Genomic DNA, 18,930 nt, shown 5'->3' on the forward strand with positions numbered 1-18,930 from the left:
TACTTTATTAAAGCTATTTAATGTTAAACAGCAACAAGCATAAGAGACGCAACAAGGAAGCATAAGAGACCCAACAATATGGCATGGATTAATGTTATTAAACTGACTACCATTAATTGAGCAAACAAGTTTGACAACTCACGGATGCTGCTATGATGATAATGATCACAAGTAAAATATGAATTTGGTGAGATTCCACTCATGGGTATGTTGCGTGCAGTAAAAACCAAAAACATGAATTCACTACATGTTGAGAAAAATGCCAATCTTCCATGATGAGACACAAACAAAAGTTACTCACAGATTTCATTTGAGAGTAAAGAGTCAAAGCTGTGAAGCCATACTGAGTAAGTTAAATTTTCCCTGGTATATGTACAGTAACACACACTTACAGTAAAGTAATAAAGTGACATGTACTGGACTGCTACACAATTAAATGCATTTACCTCAAAGACTGAGCCATTAAATGGAGATAACATTCAAACCATCTACGGTTTAAACAACATGTTCATACTTCTGGACTAAAGACATCTTGTTAGGTACAAGTACTACAACATACAAGTATGGGAGGAAAAATAAAATTGTTCAAATCCCATTAAAATGACTTTAAAAAGGCTTAATATATATTGCTGGTAATATTTTTCGTTTTAAGAAAATATAAATTGTGCGACTGAAGCTTACAATACACTGCTGGCAGTAGCGCCAGGTTCTGTGGTGACCTGCTGGAAAAGGGTCATCTGTCGAGGCGCTGTGTGCTGAGAGACTCCCCGGAAGAGAGAGAGAAAAAGGAAAAAAACAACAATTGGACATCTTATGATGCCTGAATCCCTTGCACCAAAATTCAGATGCTGCTATGGTGTTTGTCACGGTGGAATGCTGCAGATATCATGATGTGCACAAACAGCAGCCAAACTAGTCAAATTCGTAGATACATAAATAAAGGGCAGTGGGGTACGGTTAGGTGGGTTTGGGGTGGGGGAAGGGGAGAGGGAGTGACAATGTAGGGGAGAAATTGTAGTGTCCAGTCTAGTTCAGCAGTGAGCAGGCTAAGCATTCACTCAGTTGATGTGGTCCAGAGCACGCATCAGCTCCTCCCCCTGCAGCAGATACTGACGACCCTGTAAGGGGGCGTTGACCTCGCAGTCGTCGCGGGTGAGCTGCGGCAGCGTGAAGAGGGTGCCGGTGCTCTCCGACGTGGTGCCCAGCAGACGACTCACCATATCTAAGGGAAAACAAGACACTTTGGTGTTATTTTTCTGTTGATGTTTTTTGTATCAGGCAACAGTCTAAAGTATTGACCCCAGATCTAGTTTGTTCACCTGAAGGCAACAGAAGTATGGTCCTGGTTGTTCCCGACTCGGAGGCCTTCAGCTTTTTGCCCTGCTTCAGTTGTTCCTGAGGCAGAGTTTCCTGGGAAAATCATCAAATACAGACAATTAAACTCTCCACCTATAAATATACAGTAAGACCTACAAACCGTGTTTGAATGTTGAGGACTTACCTGTCCAATCATCTCTTTTATGTCACCCAGTTTTCTTTTGCGCTGTGTGCTCTGAGCTGCCTGGGTCCTGAGCGACACTGTGTTGTCCGGGGTGCTGCAGCACAGCAAGAGCGATTAGCTAACCCAAAAGGCGATATGATGAAGCAATAAATATGGAGCACTTGGGAGACTTTACCTCTTAGCAAAGATGGTGGCAAGATGAAGGGCGTTTACTGGCTCAGGCGGTGCTGGGGAAGCTGTGCGACTGCCTGGTGAGATGAATGGGGAGCTGGGATAGCTGTGGATGTCCTGTGTGATGTGGATTGGAGAACTCTGAAGGGATTTGACTGGTCCACAAGACAGAGGCTCCTCTGGGGTCAGACAGCGCAGCTGGAAGTCGTCGTCCATGGGGATGTAGGGAGCCAACATCTCCAGGTCCAAGTCGTCCATCGCCTTAAGGGGAGAAAAAAGGTCTAATGAATCAGAATACAGACATCTTTTTCCTGTATTAGCTCAACAATCAACTTGATATAAATGCAGTAAAATCTAGAGTATCTCCTAGTATTATTACCTGTGTGGTGAAGGGGGTCTTGGGCTCTGTATCAATGGCAAACAGCTTCTCCACCAAGTCCAGTTTGAAATCTGAGCTCATTTCGGAGTCCATGGGGAAACAAAACTCCAGCGGACTCTCAGCCTTAAGAGAAGAGCAGTGAAAGGTCATTCCCTTCTCAGTGCATATCAGGTGGACAAAAAAGTCTATTGTCTATATAGCAAAATGAGCATAATCACTTGGTCTTACCTCTGCGGAACTGGTTGGTGTAGTGGATGGGGCTGGAGCATAGTCCCCGTCTTTTGTATCCTCAGAGGTTGTGGTGGTGGTGGTGGTGACATGGAGAGGCTCGCTGGGCGGCAGAGGGGAAAGAGGCAGAGCCAGCTTGTCACTCGTGGAGGGAAGCATTACATCGTTGTAGAGAGGGACATCCTTCAGCAGCTGGATCTCTGAATCTGTACCAGATGACAGAAGCAGTTTAGAATGGTTTCAGTCACTCAGGTTATGAACTTTGATTTTATGCTGTGGAGAAGTTTAAGAGTGTTTATATGAGGCCACGAACCAGGGCAGCTGAAGTCCAGGGAGATGATTGTGTCTCCAGCAGCTGGGGCCAGCAGGGTGAGAGCCTCAGGCACTTCCTTCAGCTGGTCATAGAGGCTAGCCAGCGGCTGGGTCTTTACCATATCAGTCAACAGTTTGAACACATTCACCTTTGGGCCCTTCTCCTCCTCCTTCAGCAGGATTGGAGACATTTCGGACGGGCTGCTCTCGACTACATCCTTTTCTTCCTCCTGCTCCTCCTCCTCCTTCACTGGCTTTACGTCCTCAGTCTGCTCCAAAGACAAGATCAGTTTTTCCTCCTGGATGCCACTGTAACAGAGTTCCACAGCAGTAAGATTAGGATTTTGAAAATAATCACAAGAGCACTGTATGCAATCTATTTTGTACATGGCAGTTATTCATCTCACTAAACTTGAGAGGAAAAAAAGCAAACTGACAGGTTAATACATTAGACTTTTCCAAAAGCCTTTATAGTACCTGAGCACAAAGTTGACACAGACAACGCACTGTGGCTGGGAGTTCTTGTTATTGTAGATGACAGTGGCTTGGGTTTCCACCCACACAAAGCCTCCTCTCTTGGCCAACATCCGGTACTGGCCTGTGCTGACCTGGCCCTTTGCAAACACTAGGAGCCAAGAGGGAAAATTAGAAAAGATTTAAACATGTGATTAAAAGTTTGGCAAATATAACACTGCTGGAATCTGATGTGAAATTAAAGGTTAACTTCAGTATTTTTCAACCTGGACATTATGTCCCATTATGTCCCATGTTTTTGTGTCTAAGTGACAATTTTTGAAATTGGTCCAGTATTGAGCGAGCGCACCACAAAATAATCCTCCGGGGCGATTGCGCACCATCAAAGCACGTCCATTGAAGTGCTGGTTTTTGCCACCGACAGGATCTGATTGTTAGTGTCTGGACAACCTTATGAAAATGATCCCTGCAGAAATAGAGCTTTTTTATTAAGAGTAGGATCCTTTTTGTTCAACCAGAAACAGCTGCTATATGGCTCTGTTCAAAGCCAACTGACTCCAGTGATATAAACATTTAAATCCTCAGAACACGGGGATCACTGGTCCACCGCTGCCTTGATCAGTTAGTTTGTCTGTATGGTAAGGATCTTTGCCATAAAGTTGTCATACGCCGCCTGTCAGTGGCAAAAAAATGCACTTTAGTGGACGTACTCTTTGACAGCCCTCGAAGGATTATGGTTTGTCTTCATACTCCAGCAATTTTAAAAACTGTTGTCCCCTTTAGTCACTTACAAACAACATAAGAAAATAGGGTCCAAGTTGAAAAATACATGGTGTTACCTTTTAAGAACAGGTTTTAATTTAAGCTCAGTGCACTCTTGGTGTTCATGCTTACAGTTGTGATGAGTCTTGGTAAGATGGTCCGAGTCCAGAGCATGATAGTACTCATACACAGAACGATTCAACAGGTCCTCTGGATTATAACCCATGAGCTCAGTGATCCTGGACAGGGAAAAAAAAAATTAAACTCTTCCACCCACACACTAAGAGGATTTAGAGACTACGCTCCTGTAGTATCTACACTGAACACTAGGTGGTTCTGTGTGACTGTGCTTGTGAGAGAGCTTCAGTAAGCAAATGAAAGGTTACTTACTACACATGTGTCTTAAAAAAACCTAAGTGTGTGTGATCCATGGTAAGCTTCTTAAGCCTATAATATTCACTCAAGATGGACAAACTCACCTCTCGTCACAATATGTGAACTTCATGTCCATTGTATGGCGGCTGAGGAAGGTTTTGGTGTCCAGAGGGACCTCAATGTTGGAGGGGTGTTGGATGGGGTCACAGATCAAAACCAGGTATGGAATAGGTGGCTCCTTTTGCCCGTTGGGAGTCTGCTCAGTGTGGCTGTAATATACACGAACATGACCTGAGCAGTGGAGCACCTAGAGAGAGACAACAGGAGAGTCACAACACTTTTTATTATTCTTCCAGATCCCAAAGATAGTAAAACATTTCCTAATGAGCAGACACTCAGACATAAGTAAATAAATACATGTATTCAGATTTTGACAACAGCTGCTAGTAGGGCGGCAGCAATAATTGTGTGGTCACATGAGATTACCTTGAGTGACCAAACACAAAGATTTGTCTTCCTTCTGTGTTTTTACTATTACATAAAAGGAAATCGTGACCATTAGGTGACAGGAGCCTGTGAAATGTCCTCCGGTATGAAATTTAGCCTACAGATGTTGATTTCCAATTATTCTAAACTATACTTTAATGTGCTAAAGGAAATGTAAAACATGTTTATAGAGTTTAAAGAAATAAGGTATTTGAGATAAATTTACTTTCAAATCTATCATCTTGAAAATTCATTAAATTATGTTTCAAGTGCATTATATTTTGGTTTGTTTATTATTCAAGTTCAAAGTTATCCATCATGCTTTGTATCAAGACTAACATGATGGTCTATATGCTTTCCTCTGCTGTTATACAGATTTTATATTTTGTGCATTTAAACTCCCACGTTTTCTAACTATTCACCTACAGAAAGATTAAGGATTATTGAAATATAATAATGCTTTTATACTAAAATGGTTACATGTGCCTAGTTGGTACGGCTGTGGCTTAGAGAATCAGAGGTTCGATCCCCAGATCCTCCAGTCTGCATGTCGAGGTGTCCTTGAGCAAGATACTTTCCCCAAAACTGCTCCCGATGGCTGCGTTAAGTGTTTGAGTGTGTGTGTTAAGTTGCTTTCAACTGATGACCAGTTGCATGAGCAATGTTGCATGGTAGCTTATTAAAATGTTGTTTCCTAAAATTTAACTGACCTCACTAACATATCTAGTGTTGATTACCGTACGTACAAATAAAATGATGGCACTAATGATGACATTGTTACTTAACACATGATTAACTGTATTACTGTACTGTTTTTAATACATTTCCTCACTGATTTCAATATGGCCTACCTTCCATGTAGCTGATTTGACATTGACGGTGCGGCCCCTGCTTGTGAGAGTGCATTTCATTCGGAGGAAGAAGCTGCGCTCTGTGTTTGGTTCCTTGGTCTTTTTGGAGCCTGAAAATCACATAAGCAGGAAGAGAGTAACAGTTTAAAAGAGGAAACCAGCTTCTTGTGTAGTCATTTCGATTTTGACCATTTGCACTTACAACTGCCTCTTTTTATTTAAGTTTTGTTTTATTATTAAGTTTTGCCAACAGTTCACATTTGCATTAAGTGGAGACATTAAGCTGTAATGGGTTTGCACTGTGGTCAGCTACAGCATCTTAAATAAATAAAGTGCTGTTACCAGCCGTTACAGCTGAGATAATATCAACGTGTACCAAAGTGCAATGCCTAGCAGAGCAGGTGGCCTCAAACGATCATGCAGTGTTGCATGATCATTTGAGTTTCAATGCAAATTATTTCATGAAGCACATTTCAGAGGGAAGCACTGGAAAGTTTTTAATGATTTTCACAATTCCATTGAAAAACTTCATTTAACCCACTAGAAACGATACAAAAAAGTAAACAAATTTTATTCACTTACACAAAGCAAGGCTAAATTCGGCTGAGCAAGCAGAACAGTAAATGATGTTGCATATAGTTCCAGTAATGCTGAGTGAAAGGTCACTGAAGTCCAACACTAGCCAGCTCTAATCATTGTGACCTCAGGACTGAAGTGGGGGAATGATAAGTCGTTCTGACAGCTTCCTTGTCTGAATCTGCAAGCTCAGAGTGAACTGAACTCCTTGCTGATTGGAGCACCGGCAGACGCGACAGAGTACTTGTGTGTGAGGTCTTATAATGTGACACTGCTCACTGTTGTTGTCCCTCACCAGTTTTGTGGACCAGCATCTCCCTCAGCTCCTCCTGGTCACAGGGATGTATGTAGTCAAACACGCTGTGTCCAGTCAGGTCAAACTGCAGCGGAAAGAGTGAGAACAGAATGTCCTTTAACAGTGTACATGCAGCGGTTTATAGTTGCTCATGGTAGAAATTGTGTGGTGATTTCTAACCTTCTTTTAAGTGGCCTAGTGTGTATGTGTCTATTTATTGACACAGTATCTGTTAAAACTTAATAGCCATATTTAAAAACATCAGAAACACAGTCATTTCCTTGGCTTAAAATCTCCTGCTTTTCGCTTTAATGCTGACACGCGGCAGGTAAAAATCAGACTTACCTGTGCCAGCCCGAGGCACTTGTTGACATTCTCGGAGAGATAGATCATATCTCCATCTTCAGACAGCACCATAAGGAAGCCTTCCAGGGCCTTTAGGTAGGAGCTGTTGAGTAGGACATCCAGCTCTGTTTCTTCCTCTGCCATTGGCTTATCTGGATGAGATATTAAGGAGGGGAGGAGAGAGAGATAAATAAAGGAAGGGAAAGAAAAGAAGCAAGAGGAAATTATGCACAGAACATCAGAAGTCTCTACTGTCCATGTTTGCAGGACAGAATACACATTGTACCCACAGGTATGTCTGCAAAGGGATCTATATTTGTGCATGTCGATTTCTTAGAGCAGCTGACTCAGTGCTCATTTTCCTCCGCATCTCAAACTGTGCTCCCGTTTTCTTTCACTCTTTCCTTCCTCCAAAAGACCCCTTACATTTTTTAAATTGTGGCTAACCAATAAAATTTAGTATCTTTGTCTAAACAATTATCAAGTTGCCTCTAAGAAACTAATAAAAATTACATTGACAATTTAATTGTCACTGGGAGTCCAGAACTACAGGTATGACAGTTACTGACCAGTGCCGAGCAGTTTTCTCATGCGCAGGTAGCTGATGGTGAGCCTCATTATTGACGCCTTGTCCAGACTGGAGCTGACGCTGTGGGGCAGAGGCAGCTCCTGGGCCAGCTCGTAGAACACCTCCGACTCCTTCCCACGCCGGCATCGCGCTGCATCCCTGGACTTCTCCTTCCTACGCTCCGAGCTCACCCTGCGGGAGACAGGGGGTGGGTCAGCCACAGTCTGGCCACAACCTCGTTTTGATCCCACTATGCACACTACGAAAGCTGACATCCCCCCTTCCCTACAGTGTGTGTTTACAGGGTCTGGGAAGCCACTGGCCTGTCACTAGGGAGGCTGCAGCAGCTGGAGTCCGCAACATGCTCATGGCCAAGCTGCTGTCTGGAGTCCTGTCAGACTAATTTACATACGTGGCTATCTGCGCCGTCTTATTGGCTGCTGACCAAAAGAATTGGAGTCCACCTCCTCAGTCTGATTGGCTGGGAGGCCAGGCACAGATCCTCCTGCCTGTCTCTTGGTGCGCAGCCAAGCTACAGTGCAACACCAATCATTGTGACATTTACGAATCTGGCTCACTGGATCTACAGAGAGGATAATGATAATACTGGCACCAACACAGAGAGCACACACACAAACACAGAGGTGAGTGACATCTTCAAATATTATTTTCCATTAGCATCCCTCATAACTTGTTTGATCATTTTAGATCAAGATTCTATCCAGGCAGTTTTCCAAAGTCTGGCTAATGATCTCTTACCACACTGTAAACAAGTTCTTAACACCTGGCAGAATTTTAAAATCTCAAAGTACAGCAGACTTTGAAGGACACAATGCTTTGTAAGTCACTATAAATAGAGAAAACAAGCAGCTTAGCACTGATTTGAGGTTTTATTTGTATTGGTGAGCATGTATGTGTGAAGCTCACATGACCACTGACATAAATAGACAGAGATAAATAGATAAATCTTCAACATGATTGAAAAAGTCAACCTGACTTGCTGTTGAATTTACACCTCAATCTATCTCCCTAACCATTACCTCATAATGTCACGTGCATTTAGCTGACACAGGAGCAGGATCACAACAAAAGGGATGGCAGTTCAAAAGCTCTCGGCTTCAAAATGTACACCTAATTGAAATTGATCTGTTGTGCACTTCCAGCATTGACCAAGGACATATCGTTATCTGAGGCTCGCAACAAGAAAATGGACCAGTTTACTAAAATTAGCCTACTGTGCATCAAATCACTTGACAGGGTGCAGGCAGATTTTTTACAGGGTAGAGTAGGTTAGGGGGCGCTTTTGGTTTTAGACCAAATAAAAATTACAAATTTATGAGTGTGGCCTTTGTCTCTAGGGCAGCCCCAAACCGGCATCAATGCAAGCCTGAGAAAAACATGAGTGACCCTGTTAACGCGAGGATTGTCTGTGCAGACTCTTGCTTAGGTGCCTCACTACATAGCATCACACAGCACAAATACTGCAATAGGTTGCAGTGGTCACAACCCAGATTATAATTACAGCTACAAGGCACAAGCGTATACACCGATCCATTTGCACATATGTCAATACCATTGACATGTGATCTTCTATCAACCCCACAGGACACAGCTGGCCATCATGAAGGCAGACAGAAGAAGAAACCAGTCCTGAACTGGATCAGCACATTTCCCTTCTTTCAAGTCTGATGTTTGGCTCCTACTGTAACACAATAATCCCCTCCAACCTACATCAATGTACATCTATCAACACAGGTTATAATTGTGACAAATGTTAATAGGGCCTTATTATTTACACATGGCAGAAAACACGTACAGGACCACACAATTTCATAATTATAATGGAATCAACTGTAACACACAATATTGTGGAATCTGCCAAAATGTGGATACAATTTTTAAAAAGCATTTAAAGCGTTTTCCACAGCACTTAAGCCAAACAAAAAGAAAAACTATACTGCTGTGTTTTGGTGTGATTTACAAGAACCTTGCTTCTCTCTGCTGTGTTTCATTGAACTCTCAAAAGTGCAATTACATCATCAAATGCAAGCTTGTTGGAGACTTCATGGCAGGTGGAGTCAGATATTCCGTTAAAAATGTTTTAGGCTAGTCTGGTCAAACTTTGTAAACAAGGAGGAGCACTGCCCATATATAAGAGAAACCTCTATCAGATCCACATATTAGCGTGTTGAGCAGCAGGATCTGTGGGAAGTTATAACCTATTTAATAGAGGACAATTCACAGTATATTGCTACAATGCAGTTATTGTGAATTTTCCCCATAAATATTGCACATGCATTTGACTTTTTCAAAATGAATATTTGCATGATACATCATGTTTATAGATATTGATTCAATTTGTAATATTTTCTTACTGAATTGTTGAAATTGTATTCCTCCACCACATAATTACACACTCGGATGACAAAATGTGCTTGAATGGTAAAACACAGAATTCCGAAAAATATAAACAGAAAACATGGAATCTGGGAAAACTTAAAAACGGACTTCATAGGGCCCTAGATTAACAAGCCCTTGTACACAGTGAACACACTCGGGATGCGCTCTAGCTGAGTTCAGGCTAAGCTTCTGATGATCCAATGACAGATAACCTCCACACATTGTTGTATACATTGGTCACACTGGGATGCTAGGCAATTGATTTGTACAATCGTGTGTCCAAATTGTTTCCCTCTCTAGTGGCTGCACCCCACTGTGTCACATGCCTTTATGCAAACCCTATTCAAATCAGGTTCCACTGTAATATTCCACAAGATACAACTCCACTGAACACAGAGGTACAATAAAGAGGTCATTTACCTAAGCCTACATTCAACATGACAAACAGTACAGCGGTCATTGTGCATTACTACAATAACAAAGCTTTATAAACACCTGTGACACCAAAGATTCAGAGGAGAAGTAGTAAGCTTATCTTTACCTACAGATCATAAAGGACAGGTTGTGTTGAAAGCATAACCTCTCTTCACAGTATCCAGTTTTAAAGAATACAGCCCTCCCTGGGACATAACTGTCTAATACAATATTACTTATGTACTTGTTTTTGCACTTCAGTCCTGTATTATAAAAAGTCAAAGTGCTGTTATTCAGTGACCCAATTCCACCGTTTTCAAACTTAGAAAAAGGGAAAAGAAAACTGCAATGACAACAAATCGCCTTTGTTTTAACATCCCTTGAAAATAGCAGAGGCCACCACTGTTACATAAGGCTATTATTAATGCACATGGTCATGCATACCCAGCAGTCTTCTGCCTGATATGCCTCACGGCGCACACAATCACATTTGTAGTTTTCCTAGCCTTAATTAGACTTGTTTTGTTTCTCAATAGGAATTTGTGCTATTATGTAAACAAAACTTATTAGGCGTTGGTAACAGATGTGAACAAGTAGATTCGAAATGAATAGGATAGCAAGGTCGGTGTAAAATGAAAATCAACCTTTCCATTGCAACCAGAGTTGCTTGTATAGTTTGTTACTAGAGGCTGAACTATTTAACTAGAGAAATGTTCCCCCAATCTGTCAGACCTGTGTTAGTATGACTGTAAACACTGTCTTATCTATTATATAATCCAGTTTGGGGAAATACAACTAAAGCTTCTACCCAATATGGTGAGAAAAGCAAAGCACGGCTGAAAACAAACACCTTGCATGAAGTAACATTCTTGGAAGCAGCACAGTAGGGTCTCCCCTACATTCTTGAATATGATGCCATCTGTGTATTTTCAAAATAAGTGTATGTAATTGTGGTGGATGATAAAAGTCAATATTACACCGTATTTTTGGAACTGGAATAATGGAGCTACAGTTGTGGCGATTCGTCAACGTATTCGATTACGTAAATACATCGACTCGCAATACGTAAGTCGAAGCGTTGCTGCATCCGGTGTTAGTGGGATTCCCCCGGACAAGCTCCAGCTACAAGGTCGCGCCTTCGACCGTCTAAAGTTGGGAGTATTTTAGACATACACATACACTCAACAACCTGGTGCTCGCTCCGTGAGCTTTAGTGCTGTCATGAATACGTGAAGCAAAAGTATCCCAGAACACTGACGGCAGCCCCGCAAATCGTTTACTTTCTGTCTCCACACGGCACATTATCATCACGACGACACGTTAAAATGTATTTTCTAAGTATTTCTTCATCGCCTTCATGTTAAAAGTAAATTCTGCCCCGCTGCTGTCATGGTAACACCGTGTGTCCTCCAACATTCTGCCATTTCATATTTTCTGTTTATTTAAGGACCACATATGAGTAAGAAAACAGCTGAAACTAACAGTACAGACAACAATAACAGTACAGTCTGTGAATCCTTTCAGTTGTTTCCTTTACCCCACATTGATACAGAAATACATTTGATTATCATACTGCATTACTCAATATTGAAATAAATTAGTGCTGGGCAACGAGTAAAATTTTTAATCGCGATTAATCGCATGATATTCTTGCAATTAATTGCATTGTTATGGGCAAAATTAAATAATGAATTCTAAAGTAGTGTATTGCGCACTTTTAATTTAAATGTACTGCTATATACACAAAAGTGCAATAACATGTGGTTTGCAAACTCTTTAAACAAATAAGGTGCTTTTTACCAGCAGTACTCCCTTTACACAGTAGCAATAAAATATTTCTTGTAAATCTCAACTTAAACATTAATGTGATCAAATCAAATATTAAACCAAAGCTGTTTGCCACTACCAGGGCATTACCTTTTATCTAGCTTGTTAAAAATAGTAGCCAGAGTCCAGTTTTCTTGGGAGGGGGGGTTCTGAACAGGTATCAGCAGAAACATTTTTCTTTTATCAGGGAGCAGCATAAACAGGCTATATTCAGTAGCAGCTGTCCTTGTTAAAGTGAGGTGAAGCGGTCGAGCACAAGGCGTGCGACAAGTGGGTGCGTTCCCGTGAAACGGTTGTGCTCGCCTCACACACACGTCCACTGCCAAAGCTGAATTGTCTTGAACTTTTTGTTTGTGCCGCTGAGCATAAATCATTGAAAGAGAGACTGATCCTTGCTGTTTGTGAGTTTACAGAATCTATTATCGTTTACTAAATAGTTATCAGGACATCAACAGGGGGGAATTCACATGGCAGAGCATCCCCGCAAAGCAAGATGAAGGCATATCAGGTAAAGTTATGTAGCCTATAACTTTAATTTAATATAAATAGGCTACAGCTGTGTAGCGCACAGAAACCATTGCCATGGTTACTCTCAATAGAGTGCCTGCCGTTTACCCGTGGATCGCTGTCTTATTTCTCCCACACGCTGCATCCAAGTATTCTGCCTAACGCTCCCTCCGCTGCTTGTCTGGGTTTGCAGGCTGATCAACATCCCACCCCTCCTGTGAGCCATGGTTTGACTGTATAGTATTCGGAGCTAGTGAGCAATGGACTTCCAAAATAATTTCAAAAACTGCTTAGATTAAGCGAATAAAATAGTTAGATTAATCGATTGAAAATATGTACAGCTTTAGTTGTGTATGATGCTTCAGTGGAGGCGAGTCAATAAGTAATTGATCTATCCATCCATCTAATATTTATATGTTTGCATTTCAATTTCCTTAAACCAACTGTTTCTTTTCTGTTTGATTCTGCTTAGCTTTCATTATACAAATTGGAAATGTTGTAACTTGTAAATAGTCCCGCCTGAGCTGACTCCATTCATTAATGAAGACCTTGAGGGGAGGTTTGAAACTCTGAAAAAGCTGCTAAGTGCATCTTGAGTTGATATTGTTTTGTCATGCCTGAATTAGTGCTAATTTTCCTTTCTGGCATGAGTATAAAAACTTGCATATGTGGTAATAACAATTATCTGTTGTACGTAGGTACTACCACTACAGTGTGGGGAGTTACACACATTATATTACAAAGGATTACTGATCTAAATATATGAAGCAAACTTGGGTTTTGGTTTATCTCATACACAATATACCCATCATTGAAACTGGATGGTCACCAGCAGTAGCAGCCTGAAAACATTTCTTAAGTTTCTTTTAACACAAATAATTCACTACTTTCAAGTCATAGTTTTCAGTCACATGCGCGGTGACCTGGAGGGCAAAAACAACAGACCAAGATAGCGGCTCACACCGGACTCCCTCGTAAGAGATGCCGTAAAAGGCGTTAAATTTTATTTGGATCACCTCTCAACTCAAGAAAAACAAAGCTATGGACACAAACTGCTATTGTTGGGCACTTGCGATCCCTATACAGCACCCGCTGCCGTATTTCCGCCGTTAAAAACCACCAGGTCCCTGCCAGCACTCGACTATGGTAATGTTTACGATTACCTTGTAGGGCCCTCACCTAACACATCCCAGGCTTGTCTCCTCGTCGATTAGTGCATCCGACAGCACAGCAACCATCCAGCATTTTGGCAACGCCAAAGTAACAAACTCAAAGTAACAGTGTATTACTTGTTTCCTGGTTGGCAGGGAGCAGAAAACAACTTCAAAATCTTTTTGCCCACCAAGGGAGCGTTTTCCTTGGAACGTGACGTCATTCAACTGGAGCTGCTCTGACCACAGACGTTCACACTTGTTGTCCACTTAAATGTGACATATAACAAGGGGAAGGACAGTTGTACTGTCTTGATTTTTGCCTTACGCTCAAATTTTACACTTTTAGACAAAGTTTTGCAACTTTGACCATCTACGCAGCTGACTTTTGGTCCTTCAAATAAGGTGCAATTATATTAAAGCTAAGACTTTTTCTTCAGCATGACTTTAAGAATTTGTAGCAATTTGACATCATAAAGTCAGAAAAATCCTTAATAGTTTTCAATATTTGTTGACAGGCACTGGCATCATCCATGAGTACATGTATGGGCAATGAGTCGAATGCAAAGAAAGAAAGAAAGATGCAATCCTCAAAAGGTGTTTTTTGGATCCGACAGACCCAGAATTCTGGACAAATGTGGTAGTAAAGTAGAAGGTACTGTTATCATACTTCCTTCCTCTCATTGTTCATGAGACTTCAAGTTCAAAGTCATTATGAAAGTGCAAATGAAAAAATACATAATTACACAGATAAATGTGGGATTTTAAACAACAAAACACAACAAGGAATTCTAAACTGCTTGTTTTTATTTACATACCTTGCTGGCAAAAGCTGCTCTCTCTTTGCATTTTTTAAAAACAGGAACATGCTTGCTCTATAAGCTACAATGAACATCTACAGAAAGCAGGGATTTAGCAATCTGATAAAATTAAGCCTTCAGCACATATTCTCTTTATTTTTGTCTTCTGTCACTAATATATATATATATATATATATATATATATCCACACAAACAATCCATACCTATGACCTGTGCTAACTAGCTTGCACAGAAGTAGCCCTTGTACTTGAATGTCTCAGGGCAACCTGCAAATTGCCAGGCAGTGAATCGCTATACACGTTTGGCCACTCCTTTTGACGTCAAGCCTAGTGATTAAGAGATGAGACAGAAATAAGACAATGGCACCTCTAGAGACCAGCCAAAACTGCATCAAACCAGACCGCAAATCTTGATATTTTTTCTCTCTGCGGTCAAACTGAACACATATTTATTAAAACTAAACAGGATATTGACCCAAGGTGCCAAACTTCTAATTGGCAGAGTATGAATAATTGATGCAGTCTACAACAAGAACACATCCTTAAGAGGATAATTACTTGAAAATGAAAAGATGAGAAATACATGTTAACCATTATCTAGTCAGCTTACAAGTAAATTAATGCCACTAAACCATTTTGGCATAAGTGCATGGCACGAACAGCTCTAATATAATCTTAACAACTTTATTAATCTATTGTTCTCCCCTGTGGAAGAATTTCATTGTTAATAGTTTACCCCCAGCTGGCAGCAAAAGAATCCCAAAGTACCCTGTCCACTTGTTTGACTCTGCTGACCAGGTTAAATCACTTTTATGACATTATGTTTTTTGTCCAATGATTTTTAGGTCTTGAAACCGCTGTTACCTTCACCCAAATTGGAACCAGGACCTATTTAGCATGTCTGTCAATGATAAAATGGCCCAGATCGGTAATTTTCTGGATGCAGAATCTGGGAAGGCAGGGCAAATTATCCTATACTACAGCCAACACTAATTTTTATGTCATGAAACACCATGAAGATCACCTACAAATTACACTCAATGTAGACTCTGCCAGGCTTGATTAATAGTTTTACTCTATGACAATTAGTCAATACAGGTCAAATCAATCAGTTAGGCTGGACAGAAAAACTAAATCATTTTTATTTGTAATCATTAAACTTATTTATCAAACAAAAAAAACTATTTATTGGTTGTCTGTGTTTCAAATGATTATAATTTAAGTATTCTGGGTTTTTGCTTGTAGGTCAGACTAAGCCTACACTATTAACTTACAAGTCCAAGTTGATATTTTACACACCGACCAGGTAAAGCAGCAGGGGAGATGGAGGCGGGGCAAGTCAGGGTGTTTACCTGAGGTGTAGGTGTGTGTGAGTGTGTCAGAGTGGGGGAAGAAGAGAATTTCGAGGCAGGTGCAAAGCATACTTAAACACAATAAGAATGTTCGTGGTCATTAAAACCTGCTTTCACAGGCTGGTATAATGTGAAAATTTGGTTTTACAATCACAATGCCAGCTCACTGTTGTGATGTCTGTCAGTCATCGTCGATGGACATATCGGCCCAACCCTACTCTGCAATGGCTGATATACCGGGAGCCGGTTCAAAACATTTTTGTCTCAGAGTTAGAAGTGCATCTGCAGTCATACAACAAGTAAAACCAAGACTAACTTTGCTGTTTCAAAGAGCAACAAACTGTTAGTATAAAGAGTGATAAAGGCCACATAGGTTATAGGAGGTTCTGGTGTCAAATATAATATATATATATATATATATATATATAATATATAAATAAAGTCTTTGACCTAAGACAGCCAAAAGTCAGAATTTATTATTTATTTTTAGACATTAGATTTTTTTAGGGTTTCTTTTAAATTATTTTCAGTTAATATTTTTCCAGTTAGTATTTGCAGCTTGGTTAGGTTTAGGCAACAAAACTACTTTGTTAGGTTTAGGCAACTACCGTGTCAAAGTTCTGTTTTTTGGCAGAAGGCCCTGCAACTTCCACAAATCTAAGGTTGTGATACCATCTGGACAAACTTTCTAATATCTGCTCATGAAAAGATGGCAGCAAGTTTAAAGAGCTTAAGCACAAGTGTGCCTTTCAATAAATTTAATTGAATTAAATGACAATTAACTTAGTTGGTATAAAGGCATGTAAAAATTGACTGTGGGCAAATAGTTTTTTTTCCTGGAAGAAAAAACCCATTAATGTTGAACCCTGTATATTGTAACATTTAATAGACATATCTCTTTCGTTTTTTTTACACTAAGGAGTACTCAAAAGACTAATTATAAAAAAAAAAAAATTCAGCTGCAACCCTTATTTGACTTGTCTATTGAACTTGTGAACAAATTGGCCAGGTGAATTGTCGTCCTGCACCTTGTATGTATCACTACTTCCCAAAACACTAGATTGACCCCCACAAGGTGCTTAACTGTCAAGTGGCTTCTGGTGCAGATAAACTTAGCAGCCACTAACAAGATATTTGGGAACTTGGCTGATGATTCAAGTTGAACATCTCTCATAGTGAAAAAAGTTTTGTGAACTGAAATAACTTTTAAATGTAACGTTAACTAGTGGTTGAACTGATTGTTCAAATGAAGGCCAGCTTGACGAAACCCTAACGTTAAATATTTCAACAGGAACTGTTGCACCACTGCTCACATGACCGCTGGCACCTTGTCACTGAACACTCAGTGTTGGCACATGAAACACAAACAGAACATCACCAGTAATAGACTATTTATAGGATATAATATTAAAAAAGCGTTTAGTGTCAGTCAAAACAAAAGTTAACGTTAAATAACGCTCAAGCTGCATCTAGGAGGTCACAACAAAACCACGTTAGCTATGAGGTAAAATTAAGGTTTAATCAAGGTAAACAGACACAAATTAATCTGACCAGCCACCAAGTTAAGTTTCCTGCAACAACAAGTTTACCTCAGTAGCTTGGTTGGTAAACAGTTTAATGCCAATAGCTCTAGTTCTATGCCCGCTGGCTTGCTACATTAGCGACATGCTAACGATAATAGCATCGCTAGCAAACGCACTTTGTCGAACAAACACGATAAACTAGCAGTTAACCTTCAACTAAACCCCATAATGTCACACAGTAATCGAATCCCACCGAATACTTAAGTTGTTAAATCAGCTCTTAAACTGCAACAATAATAACATAAGAGTAGCCAGCTACATAGCGTTAGCGTTGTCGTTACCTTTTCTTTTCTGGTACAATTCCTGTGTCCATGTCAGGACGAAAAGACCTGAGTTGAATCCCTCTATCTGTATCAAGCTGTATCCGGGCCCTTCGACAAATGAACCAAAATCCCACTATTTTTTCTCTGATATGGATCCGTAAATCCTCAAGCGTGTTGCATACGAGGTCTCTATGTGTATAATTCGTTCAAAATCAAGCCTTCATCCGCTAAAGGCTGCCCATTCGTCTACTAGTCTTGTCTGAAGACGGTGCCACGCTGGAGAGATCTTCCTCGCGGACGCGGAGACAATGTTGCACAGTGGAGGATCACCGTGCACTACTCCCCCTGCCTCCGCGGGGACGCGCAGTCACATGCTTTTATTCATCGAGGACGCGCACAGGAAACCAGAGAGACTCACCGAGTAAAAACACACACATTTACTTTAATTTCTGACCAAAGTTATAGGGTTTGGAGCAACTGTAGGTGTAGACACCACAATAGACATCACATGAGTATATAGATTAGTCCTATTTATATCTCTTTTGATTTTATAATAATACTCTTTTCACGATTTTCTGGATTCATCTGGTTCAGTATACTTTATTCTGTGTACAGGCATACTGTATGTTAAAATGCCTAGATTTGTAGGAGTTTGTGGTTGTTTTGCTGATAAAGGCCTTGTTTTGTTAAGTGACCTAGCCAATAGTGGAAGAAGTACTCTGATCTTTTAACTAAGTAAAAGTTGCAATACTTAATACGTAAAAATACTTTGTTACAGGTAAAAGTCCATTTAAAATCTTACTTAAGAAAAGATAAGATGTTCTTTTACCAAAAGTAAAAGTAATCATTATGTAGAATGGCCCAGTTCGTTATATTATCATTATAATTATTGATGTATTAATGTGCATATTGTTGTGAGTTTAAGCAGCTGCTTGTATGTGAACTCTGATGTCTTCACATCACTCTACCAGACTGCCCACATTTTTTACACGTGCCCACATGTTAGAGCAAAGCATGTATTTTCAGCTTGACATTCAATACAGTTATCTAAATGTAGGTCAAATTGCTGTAAGAAAGTGGGTATGACAGTAAGACATGTTTTTCTAGTGCTCAGCTCGACCAAGTATTAGTGTTACCAACATGTGTGTTTATGAGACATTTCAGCTACAACCCACTTTACACTCACTGGTTCAGAAATGGTTTTAGTTATTTTCCTGAACTGCTTAGGACATTTCTGTCCAGTCAGACTCCTCCTCCCTTACCACTGTGCATCATGTTTGGCAGTTATTT

General features: G+C 40.4%; 1 protein-coding gene across 1 annotated transcript; it reads right to left on the reverse strand.

Moving 5' to 3' along the window:
• On the reverse strand, window positions 1–17,967 carry hif1aa (hypoxia inducible factor 1 subunit alpha a). Its single transcript, XM_038729572.1, has 15 exons — window positions 17,659–17,967; window positions 7,325–7,515; window positions 6,756–6,907; window positions 6,411–6,495; window positions 5,540–5,649; window positions 4,307–4,509; window positions 3,960–4,066; window positions 3,069–3,216; window positions 2,593–2,900; window positions 2,280–2,485; window positions 2,052–2,174; window positions 1,677–1,933; window positions 1,502–1,595; window positions 1,320–1,410; window positions 1–1,222 (listed from the first exon to the last, which is right to left on the reverse strand). The coding sequence occupies exons 1-15, from the start codon at window positions 17,688–17,690 to the stop codon at window positions 1,059–1,061; spliced, it is 2,271 nt and encodes a 756-aa protein (XP_038585500.1). The 5' UTR covers window positions 17,691–17,967; the 3' UTR covers window positions 1–1,058.
• Between the last annotated feature and the right edge of the window lie 963 nt (window positions 17,968–18,930).

Source organism: Micropterus salmoides, unplaced genomic scaffold (genome assembly GCF_014851395.1).
Source record: "Micropterus salmoides isolate LMB-PRFRI ecotype aquatic unplaced genomic scaffold, ASM1485139v1 Ms_hic_scaffold_19, whole genome shotgun sequence".
Taxonomy (NCBI): Eukaryota; Metazoa; Chordata; class Actinopteri; order Centrarchiformes; family Centrarchidae; genus Micropterus; species Micropterus salmoides.

What these genes read in the sequence shown, in the direction of transcription:
- hif1aa (XM_038729572.1), bottom strand. Translation starts at nt 17,690, where the DNA reads ATGGACACAGGAATTGTACCAGAAAAGAAAAG. An exon ending in GAGAAAACTGCTCGGCACTG is followed by an intron (nt 6,908 to 7,324) that starts GTCAGTAACTGT and finishes TATCTCATCCAG; the next exon opens with ATAAGCCAATGGCAGAGGAA. An exon ending in TCAAATCAGCTACATGGAAG is followed by an intron (nt 4,510 to 5,539) that starts GTAGGCCATATT and finishes GTCTCTCTCTAG; the next exon opens with GTGCTCCACTGCTCAGGTCA.